The sequence below is a fragment of the Anser anser genome, assembly GCF_964211835.1.
Source record: "Anser anser genome assembly, chromosome: 24".
Classification (NCBI taxonomy): Eukaryota; Metazoa; Chordata; class Aves; order Anseriformes; family Anatidae; genus Anser; species Anser anser.
Window position 1 is genome coordinate 3,617,762 of NC_139745.1, and position 27,128 is coordinate 3,644,889.

Sequence of the window (27,128 nt, forward strand, 5' to 3'; positions counted from 1 at the left end):
TCTTACCTTGTCTTTTCTTTGGTTCCTCAGCTGGAACAGGCTTCCTAAGGCTGGATGACTTTGGGGCCTCTTCCTCCTGGCTGGCCGGGTTACCGGCCCCGGGACCACCGATGGGGACCGTGTGGCCATTCTTCAGTGCCGGTGGGTTCAGCTTCTCTGGTTCCTCACCATCTGCACAGGGATGGGAGGAGAGAAACAACAGAAAACACTCAGAAAGCATGAGAGAGAAGAGACGTGGCTGAGCTGCCATCGATCTGCACCGATTTCTCTCTGGCTTCCAAAAGAGCTGATCTTCTGCCTCCCTCCTGCAGAGGAGAGCACAGCAAAACCAACTCTAGCTCGGGCTGAGAGCTCTCGATTTCATTATCAACAAGCAAATACTACAGCACTGGATCCCATCAAGTGTTTTTCTTCTTCAGCAGCCTCTTGATCTACCACCTTATTTAGAAAGAATGCTGCCACGTTTAAAAACGTAAGACTGGCGTGCCCAACGAAGCTGCGGTCACAGTTAGCCTCCAGCAGCTTCCACATCCCCTCACCACTACAGAGTAATCACATTTTCTGCTGCAACACAAAATCCAGCACTAGCCAAGTCTTCTACTGGACATGAAATGATATATTTTGATAACTCCTTAAAATGAGCTGGAGCACCTCTGTTTTCCTTGTGTTTCTACCCTGAATTGGGCAGAAAGATCACTGCTGTGCCCGCAGTGCAGCTTTCCTCACTTTTCACCTTTGTGTTAACCAGAGGTAACAATGCATCTTCATCAGCCTGACAATCTCTGCTTTTGTAGATGCCAGCATGGAGCCTCCCAAATGTGAGAAGCAAGACCTCTTCTGGGGTAAATAAATAAATTAAATCTTTTCAGCCCTGCTTGATCCTGGTGCTTTTGAGAGCCCTTAAAGCTCTACCAATGGCTGAAATCCCCAACCATTCTCTGCCTCCTGAACTGCCTTGACAGGACAACCTCTCAATATTATTATTCCCAGATTCAGGCTTCACATCCCTTTTAAGGGGCAGTGCCTGTTCTGACTGCTTTCCATCTCAAGAAAACTTGAGCATGTACATCACCCGTTTTATTCACAATCCTCACCATCTTCAGCCTAGCATCTCTCAGGCAATTCATGTACAGCATCACGAGCCTGCCAGGCGTTCTAGCACGTTCTGCTGCTCCAATGTTTGGTGATTTAACCCACTGCCCTCTTCTCCCCACCCCGAGATGCTCTCTCCCCTCCCCTAGGGGAACACAGCCTTATGCAGAAGTGCCCTGGTGTCACGCAGAAGCTGAAAGCAAAGGTGCCAAGCTGAAATCTCCCCAGGCTTTCTTTTCTGCAAAATAAAATCAGCCTTGGTTCCTGCAGGGAGATGGAAAACAGCTCTGCCCTTCCCTGAAATGCAGGAAGTGCAGACAGCAGCAAGAGGGAGTTTCCTCCCCAGCCAGGGCTGAAACTCAAGAGATGAGCTGGGAGCTTTTTATAGCAGCAATCGCCTCTGGCTAGCTGGAGTTTTCAGCCAGGGAGGCAGGAACAGTACGATCTTGCTTTTCCTTAGTCATTCACACCTGGCGTGCCCTTCTCTGGCAGGGAGCTGCAGCACACTGCTGCCGGCTCCTCGCTGCTCCGGCCTCCAGCTCCCGCGGCCTCCTCCAAGGTCAAGGCCAGCAGCATGACCACCCGGCCTCCCCAGGGAGCAGCAGGGCCTCGTCCCCTGCCAGCTGCGTGGGGTTCAAAAAGCCTCTGCTATTCCTCTTCCCTACCTCCTTGCTCGCTCAGGGGTTTCCAGATTTATTCATTTATTTTTTTTTTGCTACGGACTTGCCTAAGAAAATTAGCTGACCCTGTAAGAGCAGGTCTTAAAAATGCAAGGAAATACAGAAACCTACCACCACCATCTCATGACCCTTCCAGTGCCTTAAAAATCATAGAAGCAAGGGATTTAGATAATGTGCTTTCCAATCTATCCCTCCTGACAATACCGATTGCTCCCTCGTCCCTTGAGCTTGCACTTTGCCCAGGTTATAACCATCTCCTGCTCCTTAAGCCAGATCAGATGACTTAAAGCAGAAAATAATTCCACCTCTCAGCCACGCTTCTGGTCCAGCCTTACCGTTTGGAAGACCTCTCTCCTCTGCCATCTCCAGTGGGAAGTTTGCTACATGAAGCCTTTGATCTCCTCCACAGTTTCATCCTGTGACCTCCTACACTTGTGTACCACGGCGAATTCTTCCTCCAGCCCAGCACTCACCCCCTCAGGTGGTTGTAAGCGGCTTTTATTACAGGGCAGCTGCAAACAACCCTGTTAGCTTTTACTTCGCAGCTTAGCTTTCAGTGGTTGGCTCTGAAAACCACTTTATTTTTTATTTTTTTACCTCCACTTTTCCACTTGGTACCTTTCTTAGAAGAACCCTAAGAAGAACCACCCACCCTCAGAAGAACCAGCGTGGGCTTAGCCAAAGCTAAGCTTTAGCTGCTGCCCAAGCGGGTGGGCTGCTCTGCCGCCGCTCCTGCCCTCTCCCTTTTACATCCAAGGGTGAACTGAGCTGGCCAAAGGGTTATTTTGGCAGGTTGACCCCAACTCAGAGAGCAGGGATGACAAAGTAGGAGAATCATGGAATATCCGAGTTGGAAGCGACCCACAAAGGTCACTGAGTGCAACTCCTGGGTCCCCAAAGGGCCACCCCAAAAAAAAGCTTCAATAAGCCACAATATGGCCAAATATAAGGCCATAACATGAGGCAACCCATCTCTAACTCCTCGAGGAAATCCCCCTACCCCAGGGCAGCTCAAAGTCGTCACTTGTCTCCTTTTTCCACGCCTAAAGCCTTCAAACCTGAACTCCAAGGTCAGCGCCTCTCCCGCGATGGTCAGAGCGCGATGGGAACAAACCAGAGGTGCTGAGCCGAAGCGTGCCGGAGGAGCTTGACAGGACAAGACAGGGTGGCTGGACCAGGACATGCACACGAGGGACAGGGTGGGGGGTGACACGCAGGATGCCCGCTGGCAGCAGGCAGGAAGATGTCCAAGCCAGGCGCTGCTCTTTCTTTGGGACATCTTCCTAACCGCGCAGGCGGGCTGCCTTCCCTGCCAGGTGCGAAAGTCAGGCAGGAGAGCACAGCGAGGAGGGCAAGACAAACAGACAAGAACCGCATCAGCAAGTAAGAGCCCTTAAATTTGCCTCCCCGAGGAGAACGGCTGCAAGGGGGGGTGTTGCATGAGGAAGGTCGGCTACACAGAACACAGACAGGTGGAGGAGAAGCTCAGGTGCGGACTCACCCTGCTCAGGGTCTTCCAACAGAACCCCTCTTTTTACCAGCTCCTCTCTTGGCTTTCGCATAGAAATCTTTCGTTCTAAAACTGATAATTAAATTGAAAAAAAAAAAAAGAAAGCACTCAGAAAACAGGGTAAGCTAGAAGTTCAAGACGATACTTTTGTTTTTTTTTTAAAGTCCCCTGGAAGAAGTAAAAGGGCTTCGAATTTCACTGCATTGCACGGATTAATAAGAGGGCGGGGGGGCTGCACGCCCAGGCCTGCGCCTCGCGCTAGATTGGTGATCGCGGAGCAAACCCTCCCTCCCCGCGGCTGCCCCGGGAGCTTCCTTCCAAGAAGGAATTTGCTCGTCTGTGAGCACTGCTCCACGGCAAGGTGTTTCTGGAGAGCTCGCAGGTGCCAGCCCTTCGCCCAAGTCACGCTTTGGCTCTCACGCGTGCCGGCGCTCGGGCTCGTGGCCGCGAGCCGCCCTCACCAGCCTGCGGGCTCGGCGCAGCTTTCCCAGCTGGAGGGAGGGATTCCCACCCTGCCCCCCTTACCTTCCGAAGTCTCCTTAAATTTGTCACTGCTTTTCTTTTTCCTCCACTTCCAGGGCTTGAAGATCTTGCCGAAGCTCGAGAACTTGCTTTTTCTCTTGGTGGGAGGCGTGGTGTCGCCCGATTCCAGGACATCTACCCCCATGCCAGCATCACTCGGGGGGTGATCCACCTCTTCAGCTGCACGGGAAAGAACACAGAGGGAGTTTTACTTTTGTGCTGCAGAGGACAGCTGCCATCTCCCGCCAGCCAGCCCCTCGCACCCTGCGAAACGGCGGCGCACGCTCATGCAAAGGAGGCAGCAAGACTCCACGCCTTCACGTAACCCGCCGGCATTTTGCTCGGGGAGACGAGGGGAGGGGGGTTCCAAAGTTAACAGTGCAAAGGGTAACCGCTAAGAGGCTTCCTGATGAACCGAGGATTAGTTGGAGTTTGCAGGGCCACAGCTTCACCCAAGGAACACGAATCGCCGCTGCGGTTTGCTCATCCGCAGCTGGAAGCGACCGGTGCCAGACCCACGTACCGACACGGACACGCAGCCCTCCCAGCCTGCAGAGCCCCTTTTCACGGCCGTCTACACACGGCACAATTACCAGACCCATGCTAGAGCTCAGTCTCGCTGATTTTTCCTCTATAAATAAGGCCGGCATCGCCAGCCAAGAGCAACAACCACACAGGAAAGCAACACAATACGGGCCCGCGCTCCACCTACTGCACGCCAGGTCTCTGGAGAACAACACAAGAAGGACACGGAGGCGGGAAGGGACGTGCAAAAAAAAAAAAAACCTGACTTAGCGCAACAAAGTTCATAAAGGAACAACTTGGGAAGCACAAGCAGAGCACAAAACCCTACGCTGGTGACTTTCAGTTCTGGCCTGCCTGGCGTTGCCGGTTCCTGGGTATGGGAGGAAACACAAGAAACATAAGGGAACGCTTATAAGGGAACACTTACAGTCAGCAGAATCCAGCAGAGCATGCAGGAAAAAAAAAAATCCGAGTGCGCACAACCTAAGTGAAGGCAGCTGGGGGGCTGTTCGTGGTCTTCGCCTGCAGGCTGCGAATCCTTGGCTTCGGCACGGGGTAAGACGGGAGCACCCCAGCCCCATGAGAACACAAACCATGGGCAACAGCCTAGAGACTTCCTCCGGTCTTACAAAGGTCCTGCCCAACACCACGTGCCGGGCTGCCTTACACATCGCACTTGTGCACCTCATTTTTGAGCCTTTAAGTCAAGTGTTGTGGAGTCTGCAAGCCTCCTGGGATCCCAAGAGGCCTTTTAGTCAGGCAAGCCCGTATGACGCGCCTGCAGAAAAGACAATACCCCCTGGGCCAGGCGGTGAGTTCAGCCAAGAATCCCATCTCCTGGGGCGAAGAGATTGGGAAAGGAATTTTAGGGGAAAGCCATTTCGCACATAGGACAAAGAGCTGACAACATACCTGTTAGATCACACAAACACCCACCGAAGTTAGCAGACTCAGACGCATAAAAGCGGACTCCTGTCAACGTGGGCAAGAGCAGAGGATGGGAAATAAACCAAGAAAACCCCAGCTGCTGACTTTTGGTGGAGCTCTATGTGCAGTGCTGCCTGGTGTGGGATGTCGGAGCCCCGGGAGGCTTGGGGAAGACAGGTGAGCACCAGGGGTCACGGCACAGCAGGATCCCAGCTTCTTGCTCTCAGCACAAGCAAAACGAAGACCAGTGCACAGCAGGGAAGAGAAGAGCGCTCACAGCACAAGGAAAAATGGAGAATATTTCAGGAAGAGGATCCAGATCCCGTGGCAGAAGTGTGGTCTTTAAGCAGCGATGGAGCAAGAGGAAAACCAGCCCAGCACACAGGTTTGCAAGGGGTTGGAATGGCAGGGAAGTGACCTGCTGCTGTGCTAGCTAGCAGGGAAAAAACCTATTTGCAGAGCTGATTGTGGCCATTTCAGACTTCCCCTAAAACGCACGATCCTTCCAGTGCTGCACAGGTTTCTCTCCTCCCGCTCACTGGTCTCCAGATTTCATGCAGTGATGGCTGAGAGGATCGGAGTGGATGTATTTTTTATTTTTTTAACATAAAATCAGACCCCCTAACAGAAAGCTCACTCAGAGCCAGTGAAAAACTGATGCCAGTCCATGTTTATTTGAAAAGAAGGATGATAATTCAGCGTCTGAGCTGCTTCTTTAAAAAGCTGGCTTCGTAACAGGAGAGCATCTGGGTGGAACGCAGCATCCGAGATGTCAGCACCGACCCGTGATCTTCTGCGGCTCCATTCTGTGATTTTCTGCTGGGAGGGAGGGTGGGAGGAAGCAGGGACACACAAAAATGGCATTTTGAGCTCCCAGAAACCCGAGCTGAATTGTCTGGATGCTCAGAGGCACTTTCTTCAGAGAGCGGCACATTAGCCCCCGAGTCGTACACGCAATTTGAAAAAGCAGCATTCACTTTGCTCAGCAGAGCGTTCCCAAAGCTTGCCAGGCAGGCGACACTGCTCGCCAGGCACAAGCTGTGTGCTGAATTTGGATCCCAAGGGCCACGCACGGCACTTCTGAGCCTACGTTCGGTGCCCCTCGCCTCTCCGAAGAGCAGCATCAGCACCGAAGACGGCCGTACCGAGCTTCTTTCACATATATGTGTGCGTCCCTTCTTTGAATTGCTCTTAGGAATGTAACCTATGTGCCGCCTGCCACCCGAGCTGTCGGGAGTGCTGCGCTAAGCAGAACGAGTTATTAAAAGAAAACTCAACGGTCAGGTCCGCGGATTAATGAAGGGAGACCTCGGCGAGCTGCGGTGTCTCCGTTTCCAATTAGAGGGAGAAGGACGAGCACTCCCCCGCCGGCCACCTCCGAGCAGCCAGGGAGAAGGGACGGACACGGAAGGACGAGCCGGGACCGTCGGGGACACGCGACGTCCCCACACCAGGCGCAGCTGGAAGCAGCAGGGTGGGGGAAAGCCCACGTGCGAGCTTTATCCCACGGGGAAGGATCTGTTCCACCAGCTCCTGCAGCCCGGGTCTGGCTGTCGAACCGAATACCATCTCGGGGTGGAGTTTCGCACCAGGTGCCTGGCTGCCCTTACCTGCAAGCAGGCAGGTTAATACAAAAGCTTGGTTTCGTCATGACATTCGCCATCGATATCTAATAACTCGGTGACGGCTCCTCTGCCATGCCGCCCCAGCAGCGGTGCTAGCAGCTGCTCGTAGCCTTGTGCCGTGAATCAGGTCTGGACCAACATGAAAACAGTCGGTTTTGGTGTTTCAAACGCCCGGTTTTGGTGTTTTATAATCAGTTCTGTCCAAAAACAGCCGTGCAAGGGGGGGGACAGGCACACTACGCACCCTCCCCTAGCACCCAGCCCCAATCCAAGTCGTTTTCACCACCCCATGCTCCCGGCAGAACAAAACCCACGTGTTGATGCCACGAGAGCAGTTCCCCACCCCGCACACCCAGGGGCTCCAGCTCCGCAGGGCAGGCTGCTCGCAGGAGGGCCCGGGGTGCCCCGATCCCTGCCGTGACACTCTTCCCCTTTCCACCCCGTAATTACCGCGTGGACACAGACATTTAAAATAGCCTGCTCTGGTGCAATTACGAATTGCTTTTACTGCTAATTAGCAGGCGGCTTGGCATCTGTAGGTGTGCTCTTAGGGAGCTGCACCTCCAACACCCTCCTTGTGCGGTGACTGCTCACGTTGGATGGTGCTCACGCGCCCCTGGAAAAGGAACTTTCCTCCGACCACAGCCCGTTTCCACCTCGAATTTCCATGAAGTAAGGCTCAGAGAGGGCACCTCACTCTGAAAGGAGCCCTGGCAAGGCAAATTTCTCCGTGCCTCTCCTTGCTGTGCTCTACGAGGTGCAGGAGGGTCCGAGGCTGGGGCTCGCACCCGGGGCAGCTGCAGAGGAAGCACCGGGGATGCTCGGGGAAGGCAGCGGGGCCGAGAGAGGAACCAGACCCGGAGGGAAGGGTGAGAAGCATCGGGAGCTGATGCCCTCACCCTGCTCAGCACCCAGGCTGCTGACCTGCGTGGCAAGTCTGCGCCCAGGGAGCCAGCCTCACCCGCGCTGCGGTCCCGGGCTGGAAAACACATTTTAAATTTATGGGGAAAGGTTGAACGAGGTCGCGCGGGCCTGGGTGAAGCCAGGGGAGTCATGAGAAGGTCAAGAGCTTTCCAGTAAGCAGGTCTCAGTGTGTCCCCGTGCCAGAGAACGAGCTGCTCAGCCCTTTCACCAAAGCCACGCGAAGCGCCCGTCGCAGCCAAGTGGCCCTGGAGCAGGGGGGAGCTGTCAGAGCGCACCCCGACACCCACAGCCCTCACCCAGCCCCGCTGCAGAGCCCTGGTCGAGGAAAACTCCGTGATAAAACACCTGCTGAGACTTCAGTGCATTGCTGCCATGCCTCGGACAGACCCCGTGGATCTGGGGACGGAGCCGTACCCTGGCTGCTGCCTCCCGGCTTCCCTACCCAAAGCTGCCGCAGATCTCTCCGAAACGCTCAACGCGTGCCCTGATCCCACTCCACCAAAACAAGGAGGTGAATTTGAGCTGTTTAAGCAGCAGATCCGCGTTAACCCAAAATGTTTAGGCTGCAGCAGTCTCGGGAAGCGTCACACGATTGGCACAGCCTGGAGACGCGAGGAGGCAGAAAGCTGGGGCGGTGCCAGCAGCGAGGGACGCAGCTCTCCGTCGGCACGCAGCGAGTCCAAGAGCCGCCCGGCCAGCTGGTCTTCCAAACCCTCCTTCTGCAGGCTGCTACGCGTTTACGCTCCCATCTCACCACTGAAATCTAGGCAGAAACAAAGCTCTTCTCCCACTGCACCCTGTAAGCAAGGGCACGGGGGGCGTGCGGCCGCTGCCGCGATGTTATCCCAGAGAAGGTGGGAGAGGCTGGAGACGCGCAGTTGGTTCCCAAACTCGTCACCCTCAGCAAGTGGCTGCGGCACGGCATGTGTCATCTGCTCCCAAAGCTTCCGCCAGGCCCGGGGCAGCCGTTCCTGTTAAAGGTGGCAGAGCTCTCACTGCTCCCCTCGGCTCTCCGGGGTCAGACCGGCAGAGCCGGGATCTGCGGGGGCAGAGGAACGCCACGCTTGTTCTCATGGGACGCAACAGCAAGCAGCTATCTAGCTGGCCTGCAGGAACGACCAGCACATAAATATATTGGTCTAATGGCCCCACTGCGGTCCTAGGCAGGAGAAGCTGTCACAAGAGCAAATACAGTGGATCCTCACCCTTCAACCCCCCAAAAATCCTTCCGTGCAGTGCGTTACCAGCCAAGGAAAAGGCACCGCAGAGGTTTCAGGCACCAACATGAGCAAAAATCCTTTACTTCATTACGGGCCATCTCTCCTAGGGCAGATACCTGCAACAGAACACGAGACAGCTGCACCTCTGGGGCAAAGTACTCAAGAATTAAAATCAGAGCCAAGCTGCATCGAGTGCAGGTCACTGCAGAATTGGTCCTGGTGAACTTTGAAACCATTTAAACTCAGGCCACACACCATCAAAAGCCAGCAGGGCTATGGAGAAGTTTATTTTGTTTGGGACTGACACACCATTACATAAACTGAAAATCACTTCAAGGCCCAAGTTAGGGACCCTAACAAAGCAAGAAGGATGTGAAGAAATCAAAGCAGCGGCTCCCAGATGCTGACAATTCATATTCTATTCCTAAATGCCTGGGAGGGAAACGACTAATTTCCAGTGCTCATGAACAGAGTGGCACAACCCTCCTTTAAGGAGGAAGGGTCAGTGAGCCCCAGGACGGGACAAAAGCTGTTAGGAAAAGACGAGAACTTGCTGCTTTTCTCCCCCACATCTCTCTGCAGACAGCCGAGGGCTGGCAGAGCCGCCCTGAGCCCCAGCAGACGCATCTCCCCCGCGGTACAGCAGGCTCTCTGTCCCCGTCCGGAGATGGGAGAGCTCTTTAATTCCATCCTTATGGACAGAGAGCCTCACAAAGAACACGCTGATGCTTTCTCATTTCCTTCTGTAGAGGACTCACAGTGCGTAAATCGTGAGCTCCGGAGCCAGATTGCTACCGTCGACAAACCACATTCCACCCAGAACCCATCTCCTACTGCGGCAGTGACTGGTAGCACAGGAGTGGTAACCGGTAATTAGCACGAGTTCCAGGATTTCTGTTCACGAGGAGCTCACCGGGCACTTCAGCCTCAGCCGCGTCCTCCAGGCTCGCTGCCGTAGGTCCGTCAGTGCACGAGGCCATGCTACGGCGTGAGCACTTCACCGAAAGCCAGATGTCACCAGGACAAATGAGGCACTCGACACCACAGCAGCAGCTCCCAGCACCTCGATCACCTCCGTTTCCCGAGCGCGCCGGCAGTTGTGCCGTCCCCAGGCCTGCAGGTGCATCGGGAGCTTTTTGCTGAGCGCGGCTGCTCGTTATAACCCTGACGTTACCGCACCTCGGGAGCGCGTTTTGCAGAAGAGCCTCGACCTAAGGCGACAGCGAGAGCGCCTTGCAAAGCCCAGCCCGTGCGCTCACGCCGTGGCACTGCAACAAACGCTCCCGTTGCCAAAACAGCGCCGGTGCACGGGCTGCAGAATAACTCGGCTTCGTTGTGCCAGGCTGAGCAGCTCAGAATGCAAAAAGCTTTCAAGCAAACAGCTACGACCCAACAAGCAAACAAAGACTCTTTTGATGGAAATGCTGTTCAGGTTAGAGCATCAGAAAAGCGCTGTAAGTAAATGTTTCTAGCTTCCTATAGCAGCTTCAGAAACTTCACACGCGCTTCCTGAATGGTCCAGGGAAGACACAAATCCTGACCTTAAAGCAAGAGAAGGCTGCGATCACAAAGCAGCCTCAAAGAGTCCCAGCCCCCAGCTTTTGTATGTTGTTGATCACCATAACCTTCTCCAGACCTTCCTTTCCAGCAGCATCCTGCCAAAATTAATGCACGAGCCACCCCTCCAAAGTCCCAATTTGTTCAGGAGGAGCTACGCAAGCAGTACCATGAGCAAAGACCCGAGACCAGCCGCAGGAACCCGCGGGCTGCTGGCCTCCAGCCTCGGGCACGGCGCAGCATCATCGTGCCGGTGACCCCACTCCTCTCGAAGTTGCCCACATCTCTGGTGCCCGGTGAGAGATGAGGCTGAGACGGGACGGATCCGTCTTCTACCAGCCCCTAGACCCAAGGAGATGCTGCCCATCGCTACTGACAGCGCGGGGAAGGACGAAGTTTTCTTCTTCCTTCCACCCTCTCTCAATACCACTTATTTTTAGCAGCTCTTGAACAAGAGCAGCCAGAGCGAACTGGGGGTGGGGAGCAAAGTCACTGGTTTAATCTGAGCCCTAAAAACGCTCGGTGGGTTCAAAGTCATAAAAGCGAAAAAGAATGAGAAAATCATCTGTCCCTCGGGGAGCTTGCTGTGCGCGGTGTCAAGTGTTTCTGTAAAAATCAGCTAATTTGGTGCACGGAGCGGGCAGCTCAGGCCAGGCGGCTGCCAGCCGTCGGGACGCGACAGCAGGAGCGGAGCACGCGCGAAGCCTCCTTGTTTCCAGCGCATCCCAGTCCCGGGCACGGCACCGAGCGGCGTTTGGGAAGCAGCACTGCCCCCAGAGCCTCAAACAAGGGAGGATCGGCTCTCCCTGTCCACCAAATCCCATCAGCTAAAACTCAGACCTAGAGCTACCTGGCAGGGGAGAGAGAAAACAAGCAGACAGGCGACTGCCAAGCCCCAGAAGCGGGGTGCTGCGCACACGAGGCGGCAGCTCCGGGCAGCCCGCGGGGCTGACTCCCAGCCCAGGCAGGGCGGTTTTATTTCTGAAGCTCGTGCCCCTACAGCCACCCCTAAAAACCTCGGCTCGGAGCCCGCCCGGCGGACCAGCAGAACGCGGCACCGCGCGGGACGTAGGAGAAAAGGAAGGAAATGGAGTTATTCCTCCGGTTTCTCCTCCCGGCTCCGTGCCGGGCGCAGGTTACACAAGCCCCGCGTTGCATTCCTCCCCTCCCGACTCCTCCGTTTCACCTGCGGTCCTGCCCCGCCATCTCCCCCGGCCGTCTCTCCCTTGCCCTCCATTACTCACCGAAAGCAGCCGGACTGACCGGTCTGGAGAAGTGCGGCTGCCCCATCAGACTCCTTCCCGAGCGGCTCTCCGGGAGGCAGCGGGAAGGGAGAGAAAAACCAGCCGGGACCCCGGGAGAGCTCCGGAGCCCTCGGAAATGGTAAATCCACGCCCGCGGCCGGGCAAGGCTCCAGCGCCGGGCGAGCGCGGCGGCTGCGGGAGGCGAGGCGGTGGCAGGGTGCGCGGTGCGGGTCCTGTCCCCCGGAGCCCAGGCACTTGATTCTCATAAATAGGCGCCCATGCCAGCTCCCCTGGCGCAGGAATGCCTGTCATTCCAGAGCCGCGCTGGCTGGGGCTGAAGCTCAGGAAGGGGAGGAGACAGCCAACGCTCCAGCCACTGAGCTGCACAACCCAAAATCATCAACACCCCTCGGTCCTGCCTCGCACCCAGCCCAGAAAAAGCTGGGAGCCAGGAGGGAGAGCGGAGGGGCGGTGAGAGCCTACCTGAGCCACGGCACCGATGGGGGTGAGGAAGCCCCGTGCTGCAACGCGGCCCCGAGGTTAAAGGGAATCGCAAAGAGCACCCCGGCTGCTGTGCACCGAGCCAGGTGCACAATAGAAGTACAATTTAACAACAATTCCCCCCCTCCGCTAAAGTTACCGGGAAGATAGGAGGGGCAGGGAGAGTGTCTTCCCCTTTAAATTAAACAAAGGGGCTTCGATAAGGGAAATCAAAGTTTATTTTTGATACACGCATCTCATCTCGATGGCTGTGGTTACAAACGTCCCTCTCAGCATTTGCATCACAACAGAATTTAAATACTCCCACTTGGATTCTGTTCTTTTCCACCAAAGTTTGCGTTAGGGCTTCGGTGTCCTACAGAGCGAACCGCAGCGGGATGGGGCAACGCTGAAGCCTCCAGCAGCTTCATCTTAGCCCAGAGGAAACAGAACATTTTCAAAAACACACAGGAATTCGCAGAAGTGACTAATCTGAAATCCGAACCCATCTGACACATCCAGGTTTCTCCTGGAAACGGTTTCAAACACCAGGGTTTGCTGCAGCCCTCGAGGTCCCTGCTTCTGCCAGGCCAGCAGCCGCGCTGCTTCAGTGTCTGAACATCAGCCAGGACGAGCTCAAGACGAGCTCGCTGCTGCAGCGGTCCCAGTAGCGAAACACACAGACAAAAAAAAAAAAAGCTTCTATTCTGGGAAACAACAAAATCCAAGACTATCAACTGGGGCTGGTCCAGCTGGGAGCAATGCACGCTGCGCATCGGTGGAACGGCACCGAAACGAGACCGCCACGCAGCGCCGCACGCGGGGGCAGGAGCCAGCTCTGCAGCCACACCGAAGAGGGCAGGGGCCGTTGTGAAGCCTAAAAAAGCTCCACCGAAGTCACAAAGACACCTGGAAGGTGTCGATGCCCTCGGTCCCTCCACTGACACACCAAACATCCAGCAGACAAGCTCGCGAAATTCTCCCCTCGCCTCCGAAGCACAGCTGCAAAAACACAGGGGGCAGCGGGTCTGCCTCTGCGCGGCGTGGCCAGCAGGACGGACGGACGGACGGACGGCAGGAGCAGGTGGAGGAGCACGGATCAGCAGACACGAGGGGGTGGACGAGCAAATGCCGCTCTCCTCCCTCGCGCAGGACACACGCGCTGCCCTGGAAGCGCTGCTCTTCTCACCCTCCCACCACCGGTCCCTGCTCAGCCGCAGTCCGCAGTCTTGGAAGCACTTTCCATTTTCCTCGTGGGCAATTAACGCGCTGACTACAGGCATGCCCCACCTCATTTCAGGCTCTTTGCTTCGAAACAAAAGAAAAAGCCATTTTAAAGCCATTCAAATAGGCGCCCATCTGGCAGACACCCACAAACTTCGGAGAGATGACTTCCAGCCTCTATCTAAGCCTGTGCATCAGCTGTCCAGCTTGGAAGGAGGTCTGGAAAAACCATCCGAGGGCTGCGGGGCGCTGCACGCTTGCTCCGTACCTGCCTGACTTCCCAGGAGACTGAAGCCGTTGCAATTTACGTCGCATTTGCTGTGAATTAAGAGCACACAAAGCGGTGCTGTGGGACAGAAGACGCGTGGCAGGTTGTTAAAGCGCAGCGGCGCAACACTGTGCCTGACCCTCTATTTCTTCATTAGCGGAAGAGGAACCATTAGTCTGAGTTTCAGTGAGAGAGGTTTAAACCGGTGCATTGCACCTTGCAGCAGCTGCACCCCCCAAGGATGCACAGCGACAGCTTCTCAGGCTCTGGTGCCGCACAGCAACACACCGGGCTGCGAAATCACAAGCTGCAACGAAGCGCTTCCACGTTTCTGTACCACCGATTAGGGCTAACGAACCTTCCTGAAGGGAATCTACAAGACTACTTGACAAAGGCGCTCGTGTTAAAATGTGTAGAAGCGTACGAAACGCCGGGCTGAGCTGCTCGAGGAGCAAAGAACCGCGGATCTGCACGTCACACTGCAGCCGGGCTTGGATTTCAGGCGCTCTTTAGGAATATCAGCAGCAGCTCTTCTTGCTGGGGGGGGGGGGAAGAACGAACACCCCTCCAGAGGGGGAACGACAAAACACAGAGAACAGCAGAAATCCAGACCCAAATTAACACCGACATTACCTTCAAGGTGGAGGAAAAACCCACCAGCCCATCCCACCTCCATCTCTAGGGGCAACAAAAAAAAAGAAAAAGGCACAAGTTCTGCACCAGCGAACCCAACGCAAAGCACGTCCCTGCCTCGGCTCCAGCCCGAGGACAGCCCCTCACCGTGCTGCAAAGTGACCCTTTTCCATCCGCAGTGCCTCCTGTTTCACAGCTGGAGAGAAATACGGGAGAAAGCCACGGACCCAAGCCATTTGGTCAGCAGCATACGAGGAGCACAGCACCACGATGCTCGGGGCTCAGCACGCAGCTGGCCAAGGCGGCTCCAGCTCCACGAACAGCAGCCAGGGGGCAAAACCTCAGCCCCCAGCCAAGTGCACATCTAGGCTAAAGGAAAATCCACGTTTCAAGCAAGGACAAGCAGCAAATGCCCAAAATCCCCAGCGTGGCGCAGGAGGGCCATCTGACATTGCCGCGCGGGAGAAACCGGAGTACTGCCGTTACTCCTCGGGGACAGGCGAAGGCCTCCACGAGAAGGAAGAGCTCGAAATAGCAAATAGCTTTCTTCAGGAAAGCAAAAGGGGTCACCGGCTGATAGTCCCTTTGACGTTTCCTTCTGAAAATTTAGTAACCAAGAAACGCCACTGGCAGGAAAATGTTCTGGGGTTTCGGGAGAGCCAGCGGGTGACACGAGGTGAGAGGAGCGGTTACGGGCAGCAGACGCCCGCAGCAAGCAGCGGGGCACGTCGCACACCAAAGCTCGCCTCTGAAGTTTCATTTCCTCTCCATCCAGGCCGGCATCCCATTAAAAACCCGGCGTTCAAGTGGCACTGCCTGCTTGCACACACTGTAAAAGGAAGCCCTCCTGGACTGTTTCACTTCAGAACCTAATGAACCCCATAATGAGCATGAGCCGCGCTAATAAAGCCACTGTTGTTGGCATCTCGGCTCACACCGACGTGAAACACCGCATTCATCCACGGTGACTCAGACGTTTGTGCTCCGTGATTCAGCCGTGGGGACATGAGACAGGACTCCTGCGCTATCCCCTCCCCGCAGAGCGGGCTGCGCCCAAGCGGCGATACTGGGCGTTCTCCTGCCCAGGAAGTCCAGGGCTCCGTCCTCGACAAAAATGCACCCCCTTGACACACACACACCAGCCCACGGTACCATTTTACCAGGGCTGAAATGAAAAAAAAGGCGGTAACAGCACTAATCCGGACAGACTCCATCACAATTCCTTCGCTAGCAGTCCTCAGCAGCTTCAACAGAATAGGGAGAGCGTAAAAAAGCCCTACAGCAGCTCTGGCTGCCTACAAAACTGCCCGTTTGTGGGCTCGGAAGGAGCACGTGGAAGTTATTCACGACAGCAGCAGCCCAGCACAAGGAAGCCGGGCAGTCCATCTGGGAGGTCGCGAGCCAACACACCGTGACGCTCTTCCTTCCCCCGGCGCGGTATTACGAGCCAGCCCGAAACCCGGCGTGGAAACGGAAAGCGGTTTATTTATAAGGCAGCTGGCACCGCATTGTTTAGGTCGGGTGCGCTTTGATGAAAGCGCGCTGGTTCGGATGAGAGCGCAGTGAGGTAAGCGCTCCCGAACCGCGTGATTTCCTCGGTGCTTCCCGTGACATTTCCAAGCGGGAAACTCCCATTTCCCAGAGCATTCCAGTCCCCACCAGTCCGCCCAGCCAGGCGGTGGCGGCGGCCGCCGCCGGGACATCGCGGTGCCGAGTGGGGCCGAGCACGGCTGGAGGATGAGCATGAGGCTCAACCTCTGCAGCCTGCCTCGCACCAAGGAAGGGAAAGCAAAGCAGAGCACACGCCATTGGGAAGTGTTATGGGCAAAGAGGGTGGCCAGGAGGAAAGGGGTTGCTTAATTGGAGGACCAAGCAAAAGGAGGCCGTGCAGAGGGTCCCAGGGCCGGGTTTGAGGCCACGGTACCCCACAGCTTTGTTTCCCAGTGGAGGAAACGCAGCTTTCATTGGGAGTCGTTTCAGCCGGTGCTGAAACCACATCACCTGCAGCGCCTCCTCGCCCTTCGCTGTCATCCTTCGCCGCACAGGAGGGAGATTTTCCTGTTTACAGGTGAGGGAACGCGAAGGAATGCAATCCTGAAAATTAAAGATTCGGTCACATCTTGGCTAGGTTGGTGGCTGCGGTGACTCACGGCTGTGCCGTCTTCAGGCAAGGGAACCTCCAGCGCCGACAAGCTGCTTGCTGGAGCACCTTGGAGCAGCGTTAAAGCAGCGCTGGTCAGAAGCCAAAGGAAGCACAGATACAGGCCACATTCCAGCAGAGCATCAGGCAGCAGCAGAGCGACAGCATATTCCCAACAGCGAGGCACTCAGAGGCAGGATGCCCATCTGTCACTTCCAGCTCCGTTATTAGCAAAACATTAAGCAAAAAGCACGGAGAAAATTACATTAATTATTCCATTGTTTGGGGAAGAGACAAACACGACATTTAGCTTCGCTCTGCTTTCACCTATTTACAACTGCCCTCTCCCCCAGGCAACAGAACTGGGGTATTCAGAGGAGAACCTGTAACCCAAGGTTGCAAAATGTTGGAGATAAAGAACGAGGAGACGAGCAGAGCCCCAGCACAAGGCAACCAAACGTCCCTCTCCTCTCCAGCCCCGAGCAGGCACTGGTTTAGGACCGGCACAGCACAAGCACTCGGTGCCCTTCCTTTGGGTGCCCTGCTCCTAAAGACCTTGCAGTTTTACACGGACATGACTGAAATAACCAAGCCCTTTAGCAGGGAGGTCTGTCCTTCCGTGCCACCTGTAAAATGGTGGGAGCAGCTCTGTAAAGCACCACATCGGAGGCTGCAAATTCACAGCAAGAACAACCCCTGCTCTGATTCATCCAGCTCACGGTCCCACATCTCTCTTCCTATCTCTACTCCTCCAAGACTGCAGACTCTCCAGAACCGAAAGCCTCCCTGCCCACGTGCTTGCCGGGACGAAGGGCAGCATGAGCTCTATAAAAGTAGTTGCCTCTTTTTAACGTTTCGCGAAAATCTCGGCGAGCGCACGTGCTCCTCATTCCAAAACCCGAAACCGCAGCAGCACATTTCAGCGTTTCCTCCGCCACCTCAAAGGGCCCATTGCAGGCACAACGCACCGAGAAGCCGAATCGCCCTTCGACACCTAGAGCGCCTCAGTCCCCAGTTACATTTTTTCCGAATTCCTGCACAAAGCCGGCCAGTGCCAGGGCATCCTACCATCCTTCCCTCGCTTGGCTCCGGCCAGGGAGACGTACAAAAGCGCCTTGGTTTAGCTTTTTGGGGAACACCCAACTTCCACCGCACCTGCTCTGCTTTAATTATTGACTAGGCTGGAAGCTCCTCATTAACATGCAAGGCGAGCTTGGCACACAATCTCAGCTCCTGATCATCTCGAGCAGATACGGTTGGAAAAGAAACCCAAGCTCCCTGCCACGGCGCAGCGTGTAAAAGGAGCGGCAGGCAGCTTTGGCTCCAGCCCCTTAAATTTCACCACGAAATGCTTCTTGCACCCGTGCGCTTCAGAACTGGTGGAAAGTTTGCAGTTTTTAACCACAGCTTCAGAATCGCACACAAACACCGGGGTTTAAAAGCTTCCTTCAAGCGCAGAGTGTTTCCAGCACCACTTCGAGCAGCGCGAATCCAGCAGGTAATTACAGGTTTGACCTCCGTCTTGCACAAATATGCCTTTTGAAACAATGCGAATAAATATTTGCTCAATACGAGCAGACAGCTCCAAGAGGAACCATTCCAGTTTATCAACTTTGTGATTCATGTTGATACAAGCTTTATTCTCTATTTAAGGAACCAGATAACGCTTAGGAAGTTCGTCTAGCCAAATACGTTTCGTGGAGCCACCGGGGACCACCCCGGGCAGCGGCACGTCCAGCCCACGGGTCCCACCCAGCCAGCAGCAGCCTCTGCTCTCCTGATATTTGCTGTTGCTCAACCTCCGAGGTGTCCCTGGGCAGCAGCAGGGTGAGAGATTGACACGGGCAGAGCGAGAGATGGCTGCTGGCATGGTCAAAGCAAAGCTTGGGGTTGGGATGGGGACCGTCCCCTTCCTTACCCTTTTTGAGCCCGTTTTTGGTTGGGACAGAACTGTGAAAAGGCTCCGAGGAGCAGGAGCCCAATGTGAGCTCTCTCCTCCCAAAACCCCATCCCTTGCCTTCTTACAGCACCCTTCTGCCAACCCAAAAAAGGTCCCGTGAAAGCAAAACGGGGCAGGTGCCCACGGCAGGAGCCGAGCAGGGCGCGAGGAGCAGAGGCGACCACGGCCGGCAGGCAGCTCACGGCACTCGCTGCCCCCAGACCCGTCCCCACACCAAACGCCGCCTGTGCGCCGCGCCTGACTCACGAGCAGCACAGACAATGCCACGGCGATTGTTTACCGTGTCAAGGACGTTTCGTATAATTAAAGGAAATGTCACAAGATGAGATAACGCCGACAGGTCGGGAGGCGCAGCTCATGGTAGCCTCGCAAGAAGCTGGCTCTCCCAGAGGCCGTTTCCCCCATTGCAGACACGACCCCTTGCTCATTGCCAGGAGCCTCCTTTCACCCAAATTCACCCAAATCCCTCGCCCCGCCGGCTGCCCACTTGCTGAGTTTGCAGAGCACCACGGTGACCCCGCCTGGCGTCCCCAAAAAGAGCCGCCACCCTAAATCCCTTCCGAGCCTACCAGACGGCACTCCTGCCTGCTCACGCTTGGCACGGTGCACGTGGGGCTGCAGACAGCCTCCGAGCACTGCTGCAGGCAGGGCCCAAAGGACACACGGCGAAATGGAAACCGAAACAGAGCCGTGACCACAGCCTGGCATGACCACCGCAGCCTTTCAGGACTGGCTTTGGGACCACCAGCACCCGCGAGCTCTGCGAGGGCCAGCTGCTCCGATATTTGCTCACCTCCTCAAATTTTGCAGCATAAGAGCTACAGCACGCTAATATTTCAGGTACGTAAGCCAACAAGCCTACAGCCAACCCTGGCAGGCTTACACGAGCCGTACTCGCACCTTCAGCCCCCAAAAGTCAGCGGGCTAGGCAGCGCAGCCGGCCCACCTGGCTCCTGCCCTTGGCAAGCCTCACGCCTATGTCAGACACCTCGAGACAGGGGCTGGGATCAAAAAATGCAGCCCTGCAGGCACTGCGGGCTGGGGGGAAGACCCCACGGGCGAGCATCGGTACGAAATCCCCAGCACAGCATCCGTCAAAGAGCTCCCTCCTGGAGATGCCCAGCACGAGACCAGCAGCACCAAGACGCGAGTTCAGGGGCTTCAGCTCGCGGGGAGAGTCGCTGAGAATCACCTTTAAGGGGTCCAAAAGAAGCCACCGAGGAGAGCAGGCACGTTTCAATTAACTAATCCTGAGGATCCATACTTCCCATCAAAAGCTCTTCAAAGGCGCACAAATGAGGCTGCAAACCACGGCTCCAGTACAAAACACACTGCTCAAACAGTACTTACAGCCAGGACGCATTAGAGAAGACATTTGAATGGGCACACAAAATGTTGGGTGTGCAAACGTGAACATCAAACCCTTTCTCCGTGCCCTTTCACCCCTCCTTCCAGAGCAATCCTCAGAACAAATCCTCACCTTTTTCAAGGGAGGACAAAAAAGCCTCCAAAAAAAATCTGTGGTTCTGACTGAGATTCGGATCGGCTTTAACAAAAATACAAAAATAAATCAACCCGGGAAACTAAACGGTGACTGACCCTTAATGGAACTTTCCCACATTTATGGAAATTCCTGGTTTGGCACAAAAACATCTGCTCATTTAGTGGGTATTGTCAAAAACACGTCTCGACTCTAGCGATGCTGAAAGAAAGAGGCTCGCTTCGTTGTTAATTGAGCTTCTGGCTACAGAGTAGAGAAAAACGTTTTCCTGGCTTTGAAACTCAACTCAGAGCTAAACCTCGCGGGGGTGCACATCTTTACCTCCCGTAGGGCACGCGGCACTCCGAGTCCTGTCCATAACTGAGGCAGAGCCACAGGCCACCGCGTTTTGCCCTGCTGCAGCCACGGACTTGACCTGACAGCGATCGCCCCGTTGCTCCAGCTGGTGACAAACCCTGCCTAAAACTCAGGCCACCAAGACGTGGAGGTCCATGGGGCTGTCGGGAAAGCATCACGTCTGTAATGAACCTCAGCGAGCCACTGGGTGTGCGGTAGGGCTTTTCTCCTCTCCCCCCTGCCGGATCATCTCGGTTCTTGTCTCGCTCCTGACATCGGTTGGGCAGCAACTTCTCAGACCGATGGCTGGAAGAACACCCTCAAGACGATCATTTGAAAGATGCCACCGGCTACTTTTGCCTAGAACAATTGCTACAGGCTACCGGGGATGCAGGATGATGCTCTCAAAGCAGAGCTGATGGCACTCGGTGCATACGGTGGCTTGGGAACAGTCTCCAGAACAGGAGCTCACTGACCTGCAGACGCTCGATGCCAGGACGGCGTGACGAAGGAAGGCTCAGTTCACACTCGTCCTTGCCCTTCAGCTCTTTTCCTAGACTTTTATTTAGGGATGAACTCGAGGGATCTTTGCCGTGGAGGAAGGAATCGCTTCATAAGGCAACGGGGTGCTCTTTATCAAACTAATTTTATAAAAAAAATCCATCAGTACCAGAAAACAGTGCCCCAGACATCTCCCCCAAAACTACCTGTGGGGAGACTGATCGATACCGTACCCTGAGCAGGAAAATAAGAAAAAACACCCGAGCAGACAGGGAATGTCAAGGGTGCCAGACTCACTAGAATAATCCCATTACAGAGTTATCCAGAGCAAGCAGTTTCCTCAATATTTGCAAGATAACAGGATTAGCTTCATGTTCAACATCATTTCAGCCTAATAATTGCAGAATCACTCCTAAGGCCCTAATGTCATTGATTCAACAGGGGATTCCCATCAACCCTCCCCAACAGCCCCAGCTTTGAAAGGCCGTTCATTAGCGTCAGCGTCTTAAGTTAATTACTTCGAGAGATTTTCCTTTCCTCCCCAAAGCCAACCGTAACTTAACCCCTGCAGTACACAGTGCCCGGGCAGAACAAAATTCTGCCTTCTTATGGGAAGGAGCAGCGTTTACCTTGCTGATCACCACCCAGGCCTCTGAGATTTAATGCTAAAATCAGAGGGCTGGGGGGCAGCTTTCCCAACGCGGCAGCTGAACCCCAGTGCAAGTCCCTGGGGGGGCTGGCTGCAGTGCCCCAGCTCTCAGGCAGGCACCGAGGCTGACCCCAAACGACGTCTTCCCCGAAAGGGATCACCGCCTGGCCTGCAGGACATGCATTCCTCGCCGAGCTGTCCGAGGCACGCCGTGCCCTAGGAGCCCAGGGAAACACAAAGCAAACGGCACGCAGAGCAGCTCCTAGCCCACGGGAGAGAGGCCTTGGTTTTCTACAGGACGTGGAGCACAAAACCCCGAAATCCCACCTTTCCCCAGCACAGGGGTGGCTCACTTCAACACGCTGCTCCCGTTAAGCCTCCCTTTATCCTTCCGTCCCTCTCCCGAAGTGCTCAGCGTGCCACCGAGCCACCCAGGGCTCCCTGCAGCTCGCCGCCAGCAGAACCCAGCCCTACGGCCGCCGGGTGCCTGCTTCTCCCCGCTGCTTCCCCCCAGCACAGAGCTCTGAGGGGCCCTGGGGCATCCCCCAAACCCCCCCAGCACAGAGCTCTGAGGGGCCAAGGGGCATCCCCCAAACCCCCCCAGCACAGAGCTCTGCAGGGCCCCAGGACAACCCCCAAGCCCCCCCCAGCACAGAGCTCTGTAGCCTCGGGGTGCTTCCCAAGACCCCCCCCTCAGCACGGAGCTCCACAGCGCCCTGATGCTCCCCAAACCCCCCCAGCACAGAGCTCTGCAGCCTTCAGGGCGCCCCCCAGGACCCCCACCCCCAACACAGAGCCCCAGGGGGCTCCAGGTCACCCCCAAACCCCCCCCAGCACAGAGCTCCACAGGGCCCTGGGGCTCCCCAAATCCCCCCAGTGCGGAGCTCCACAGTCTCAGGATGCCCCCCAAGACAACCCCCTAGCTCGGAGCCCCACGGGGCCCCGGCGTGCCCCCCCAAACCCCCAGCAGAGGGCCCCACGGGGCCCTGGGGTGCCCCCCAAGCCGCCCCCCCCCCCAAAAGCTCGGAGCTCCGCGGCCCCGGTCACGATCGCCCCCTGGCGGCCGCGCCCCGCAGCGCCCCAAGCTCGGCGCCGGCAGCAGCAGCCGGGGGGCTTCGGGGGGCTTCGGGGGGGGCTGTGCCCGGCTCTGGGCACCGGTCCCGGCCTCCTTACAGGCCCTTAGGGCACTTTGCTTCTAGTTCCAGCGCAGGCTGAACGGTTCGAGGGGAATTAGTAACTTTTATATTGTTTTTAATGTGCGGAGGAGTGCAAATCCATGGTAACCCCGCTGCTTAGGGCCTTTAGAAACCCTAAAACCTGTGCTTGTTGAAGCAGGGCAAAGCCAGGCTGGGCTGAAGCACCGTTTTCCTTAATTGCTCCTCAAGCTGACCACGCCGTGCTCGTCACTGGTCGCACCACAGCCGGCTCGGTCCCACGCCTGCAGGAAAGCCGCGCCAGGTATCGGGGTTTTTGTTGCATTCGAGTGTTTCGGGAGACAAAAGGCACCTTCAGAAATGAGAGCTGGGGTAAAAGCAGCGATAAGGCAGCGGTGACGACGTGCGACTGTTCAACCCGACCAGCCCCTGGCTCAGCTAACACCCTTTACAGCTCGCAAGGGCAGCGACACCACTGAGCACTGGTGTTTGGGGTTTTTTTCCAAGCCAGCTTTGCCATTCAGCACGGACACATTGCTGCTGTGCGACCCAAGAGAAACAGTCATAATAAAAATCACTTCATTTAAACTAAACCCACTTCCCTCTGGTTCCAGGCAGGCTTCTCCTATCCCCAGCCCCAATAAAACCCGCTACTGAGGTCTCCCCCGAGGACTCACGGAAAACAATGTTCCAGAGGGCAAGGTGAATTTAAGGTCCAGGCTGAAAATGAAAACTAGAAACTCTCGCAATCTAACACTTCTGCTCGGTGCCCTACTTACTGAACCACAATACCTCCACATTCACTATTTCACAGCGAGTCGGCCTGAATCATCCGGAGGATTGATTACACGCCCTACAAGGTCTTATCTCTTAATACCAGGAGTAAGACTGCTCAGCTCCATCGCAGAGCGCTCCAGCGGGTCCAGCATTTCTCACCCAGCACTTCGCCCCTATCTCGCTCCAGCCAGCCCTTAAGCCAAAGGATCTCCCTCCCAGCACATCCGCAGCTTGGGCCCCAAACCACAAAACCACCAAAATTAATGCTGCTTTCCTCCAGGCAGAGCTATCTGCAGAAGCCACGTGCCCGTTTACTACAACAGCTTCAGAAGCCACTCGAAATGGAGTGCCAGAGTTACCAGGTCTCCGGACGGTCAGCAAAAAATCTGTGAAACTCTTGGCTTGGAGTCGCAGAGAGATGAGGCAAGAGTTTGGGATCCTCTGATTGTTCAGAGGGGGAATTCCTGGGCATATTTTTTTTTATTATTATTATTATTATTAATAATTTTTAAGTGCCAAGCCAACCAGGAGGTGGATAGCTGATCTGAATCCCTTGCAAACGCAGGAGGCAGAACAGCACCAGCACGGCACGAATTGCCCCAGGCACCCTGACAGCACTCAGCACCTGATTTGCACTAAGAACCTGAATGTCCATTGCAAATTCAAGAACAAAAGACTGTCAGGATTGTGTCCCAAAGGACTTTCCTAACGTGTCAAGTGCCCTCCTTACTTAGGATAACGCTCTCGGGTAGGTTAGAGAGTGTTCTGTACTGCACCTTGCTTAGAAGTCCAGGGGTCTCCAGCGAGACCAGTGCAGCCCTCCAGTAAATGTGGCTAAAGACCAGCAGGACTCTCCCTTTCTGGCCCTGCTTGCAGCACAGCCTCCTTCCGTTGCAGTTCGATGTTTAATCTTGTTTCATCTCAGCCGCTCTGATCGCTGTCTCTTCTACTGTGCTGCACAAGACAGTTACGTCGCCGTATATATAATTTGTAGGATCTCATGGGGGAATCGTAGCTCATGCGTCTTCCTGGAAGAAAATCTGCTCTTTTGCTGTGAAACAGACGTTACAAAGACATTTCCACTGGCTAGTCAGCATTAACTGGTTTTCTCTGGCAGCCCTCAGAGCTCTGACAGGGAAGCACTAACACTGCAACATTCTGTGCTCGACTCTGCAGATCGAAACCAGAAAAAAAACAAACGCTGCCTCCAGCAGCCTCGTTTAAACTAGGAACCACGTCACCAAATCACTTTAGTTCAACACAAAAGCGTACATTTGACAATTTTTTCCCTAAATGCTACCAAGCGGCTAGTTAAACGCCTGTCCTGGCGGCAGCCTCGAAGCAGCTCGGCTCCAGCTGAGGCTTTGTCACCACGAGAGGATTCCCACCCAGCCGCTCCCCAGCCCTGCTCCGAGTCCTTCAGAGGCTGCAAAGGACACCGAGTGCCCTGCCTGCCCCCGCGTGGACCGTTCCCTTCTGGAAAGGCGCCCAAGGGACCGGAGTGGGCGCCCTGGAGCTCTGAAGCCTTGCAGCACAGAAGGCACCGACGGCAGCAGGCACTTCCCTCAGCCCCAGCCCCACGGCAGCCGACCCCGCTCAGGGCTGCGGGTTTAGGGCCCATCCCATGCAGGCAGCTCCACCTGCAGCTGGCAAAGTCCTCGTCTCCGCCGCCAGCAGCTGATCCGCGCCGGAGTCGCCAGGTGGGGACTCACGCTCACGATCTCTCTCCCTGGATTCAAGCTGAGCCCACAAGGAAAACATTTTCCATCCCAGCAGCCACTCCCTCGGCCGTGCTGCTAAAAACAAAAGGCTCCATAAACAAAGGAACGGCGAGGAGAACGCCGCTTGGCGGACACCTTCGGCGCGGAAGCAGAAAACTGGTTTTCCCGAGCAGGTTTTGTTTTCCCTGAGCAGACTTTGCCAGGCCGAAGCCTTCTGCTCACTCCCAGGTCCCCACTGGGAGGAGATGCCCAGCTCCTCGGGCCAGGGACGAGCAGCAGCAGGGGGACGGGGCAGGAGGGAACCCACACGTCCCAGGTATGAAAGCGAAGGGTTGTTTCGGATCCCAGTGCAGCAGGCTGCTGGAAGCCGGTGCTTAAAGCGCCTTGGGACAGGCTCCCAGCAGCAAGCCTTTACCAAAGCATCCACCCCTTCTGAGCATCGAAGGCAGCAGTGCCAGAACCCGCTCGGGCGATGCAGCCCCGGGATAGCTTGACGCTTGGTTTTGATCTCAAGCTGCTTCTGATAGAGCTGGGTTGCTAAAAGTTGGCAGCAATGGATGTACCCTACTACAAAGCACCGCTTCCACAGGCGTGCTTTGGATCAGAAGCGATCTAAAAACCTGTTACCTATGCACGTGCAATGATCACGCACTCGTTTCCACCAGGGCTTTGAACCTCGGAGTATCCCATGGCACTGCTCTCGTTTTTAGGGATAAAAATGGGAATTGGGAAGCCAGCCGCGCGTTCTGTCAGGACCAAGCAGCACAGCTAGCGCAATAGAAATATTCACATTTCGAGCCCCCCTTCCTTTCCTCAGGCTATATTTGGAGTCTGAGTGTCCAAAAGTAGCAGATTCGTGTCACACTGGTTTCCTTATGAGGCACGTAGCCCAGAAGTCAGCTTAGACGCTAAAACAAATTACTTCTTTGTTTGCACAGAGGTTAAGGACTTGAAGAGTATTTCCTATTTTTAGTAGGGAAAGAATTGGGAAAAAGTAGCACAGCAGGAGATAAGGTGATGAAAGTCAACCTTGAATAAAGAAATAACTGCAGAAGACTCTTAAGGCATCCATAAATTTAATATCTCAAGTGTTGTTCTATAATAGAAGCAGCTTTGGGCAGGAGCCTGTGGGTGCAGAAGGCTGCTCTGCTGGCTCCCAGGACTCTTCACAGTTGTCCCACACAGATTTCAGACCTTTTAGGGAACCCACCACAAGGTTTATCCCAGTACCCGCAGATGAAGTCAGCGGCCACGAGCAGAAATTGTAAAGGGAGCACTGAAGCACAGGAGCTAAAGGGACCCAAGAGCAAAAGCTTGCTATGGAAAAAGGCAGCGCCGCGCTCCCCGATGGCAGCTCAGGAATGCTCAGCTCAGACACCACGAGTGAGCTGCAGGCCCCTTTCTTCATCAGGTCGCTCCAACACCTCTGCTTTCGAGGAACCACGGGCATAAGGTGAGGCTTGTCCCGCCAGGCACGAAGTTTCCACTTCATATATTTGCTTTTTAAGGTCTCACGACTTACAGGCAGATGGGATGCTGCCTCTGAAGATGATCCCTCCACTAAGAAAAAGGCTGAAGCTTAGTTCAGGGCGGCCTAAGAGCAGAGCAGTCTCCAGGAGGGGTCTGGGCAGTGTGGGCAGCGAGTGCAGCAGCAGAAACGCGCTCTGAAAATAGAGCGCGATCCTTCAGCCTCACCACTCCGACAGGAAGGATCTGAACGGGGTGCAATGTTCCAGGGATATTTCCCTTCAGCAGATCACTTGCGTAGGTGGGACCTCAGAAAGAGGAGAAACGGCCGACACGTGGCGTCTATTTACAACTCATTTATTCCTCTCGCCGACCTCCATCCTCCCGCCGCCCATGGGGCTGGGGGCAGCACACTGCCCCGCTGTGCCCCGACTTCACGCTGCCACCGAGCCCCCCGCCACCACCTCCCCGCTCCTACCACTCCAACATTT

General features: G+C 55.5%; 1 protein-coding gene across 6 annotated transcripts in view; it reads right to left on the reverse strand.

Moving 5' to 3' along the window:
• The window catches only part of PHACTR4 (phosphatase and actin regulator 4), a 64,074-nt gene that overhangs the window by 10,905 nt on the left and 26,041 nt on the right, over nucleotides 1–27,128 (reverse strand). For 5 of the 6 annotated variants that reach the window (XM_083809924.1, XM_083809921.1, XM_083809922.1 and 2 more), the window contains 3 exons: nucleotides 3,808–3,984; nucleotides 3,274–3,354; nucleotides 7–171 (listed from right to left, as the gene is read on the reverse strand). In XM_083809924.1, coding sequence (XP_083666050.1) covers nucleotides 7–171; nucleotides 3,274–3,354; nucleotides 3,808–3,949 — 388 coding nt within the window. In that variant the 5' untranslated portion in view covers nucleotides 3,950–3,984. Of the gene's footprint in view, nucleotides 1–6; nucleotides 172–3,273; nucleotides 3,355–3,807; nucleotides 3,985–11,826; nucleotides 14,173–27,128 lie in introns of those variants that run through there. The other variant, XM_083809920.1, reaches the window with a different exon arrangement.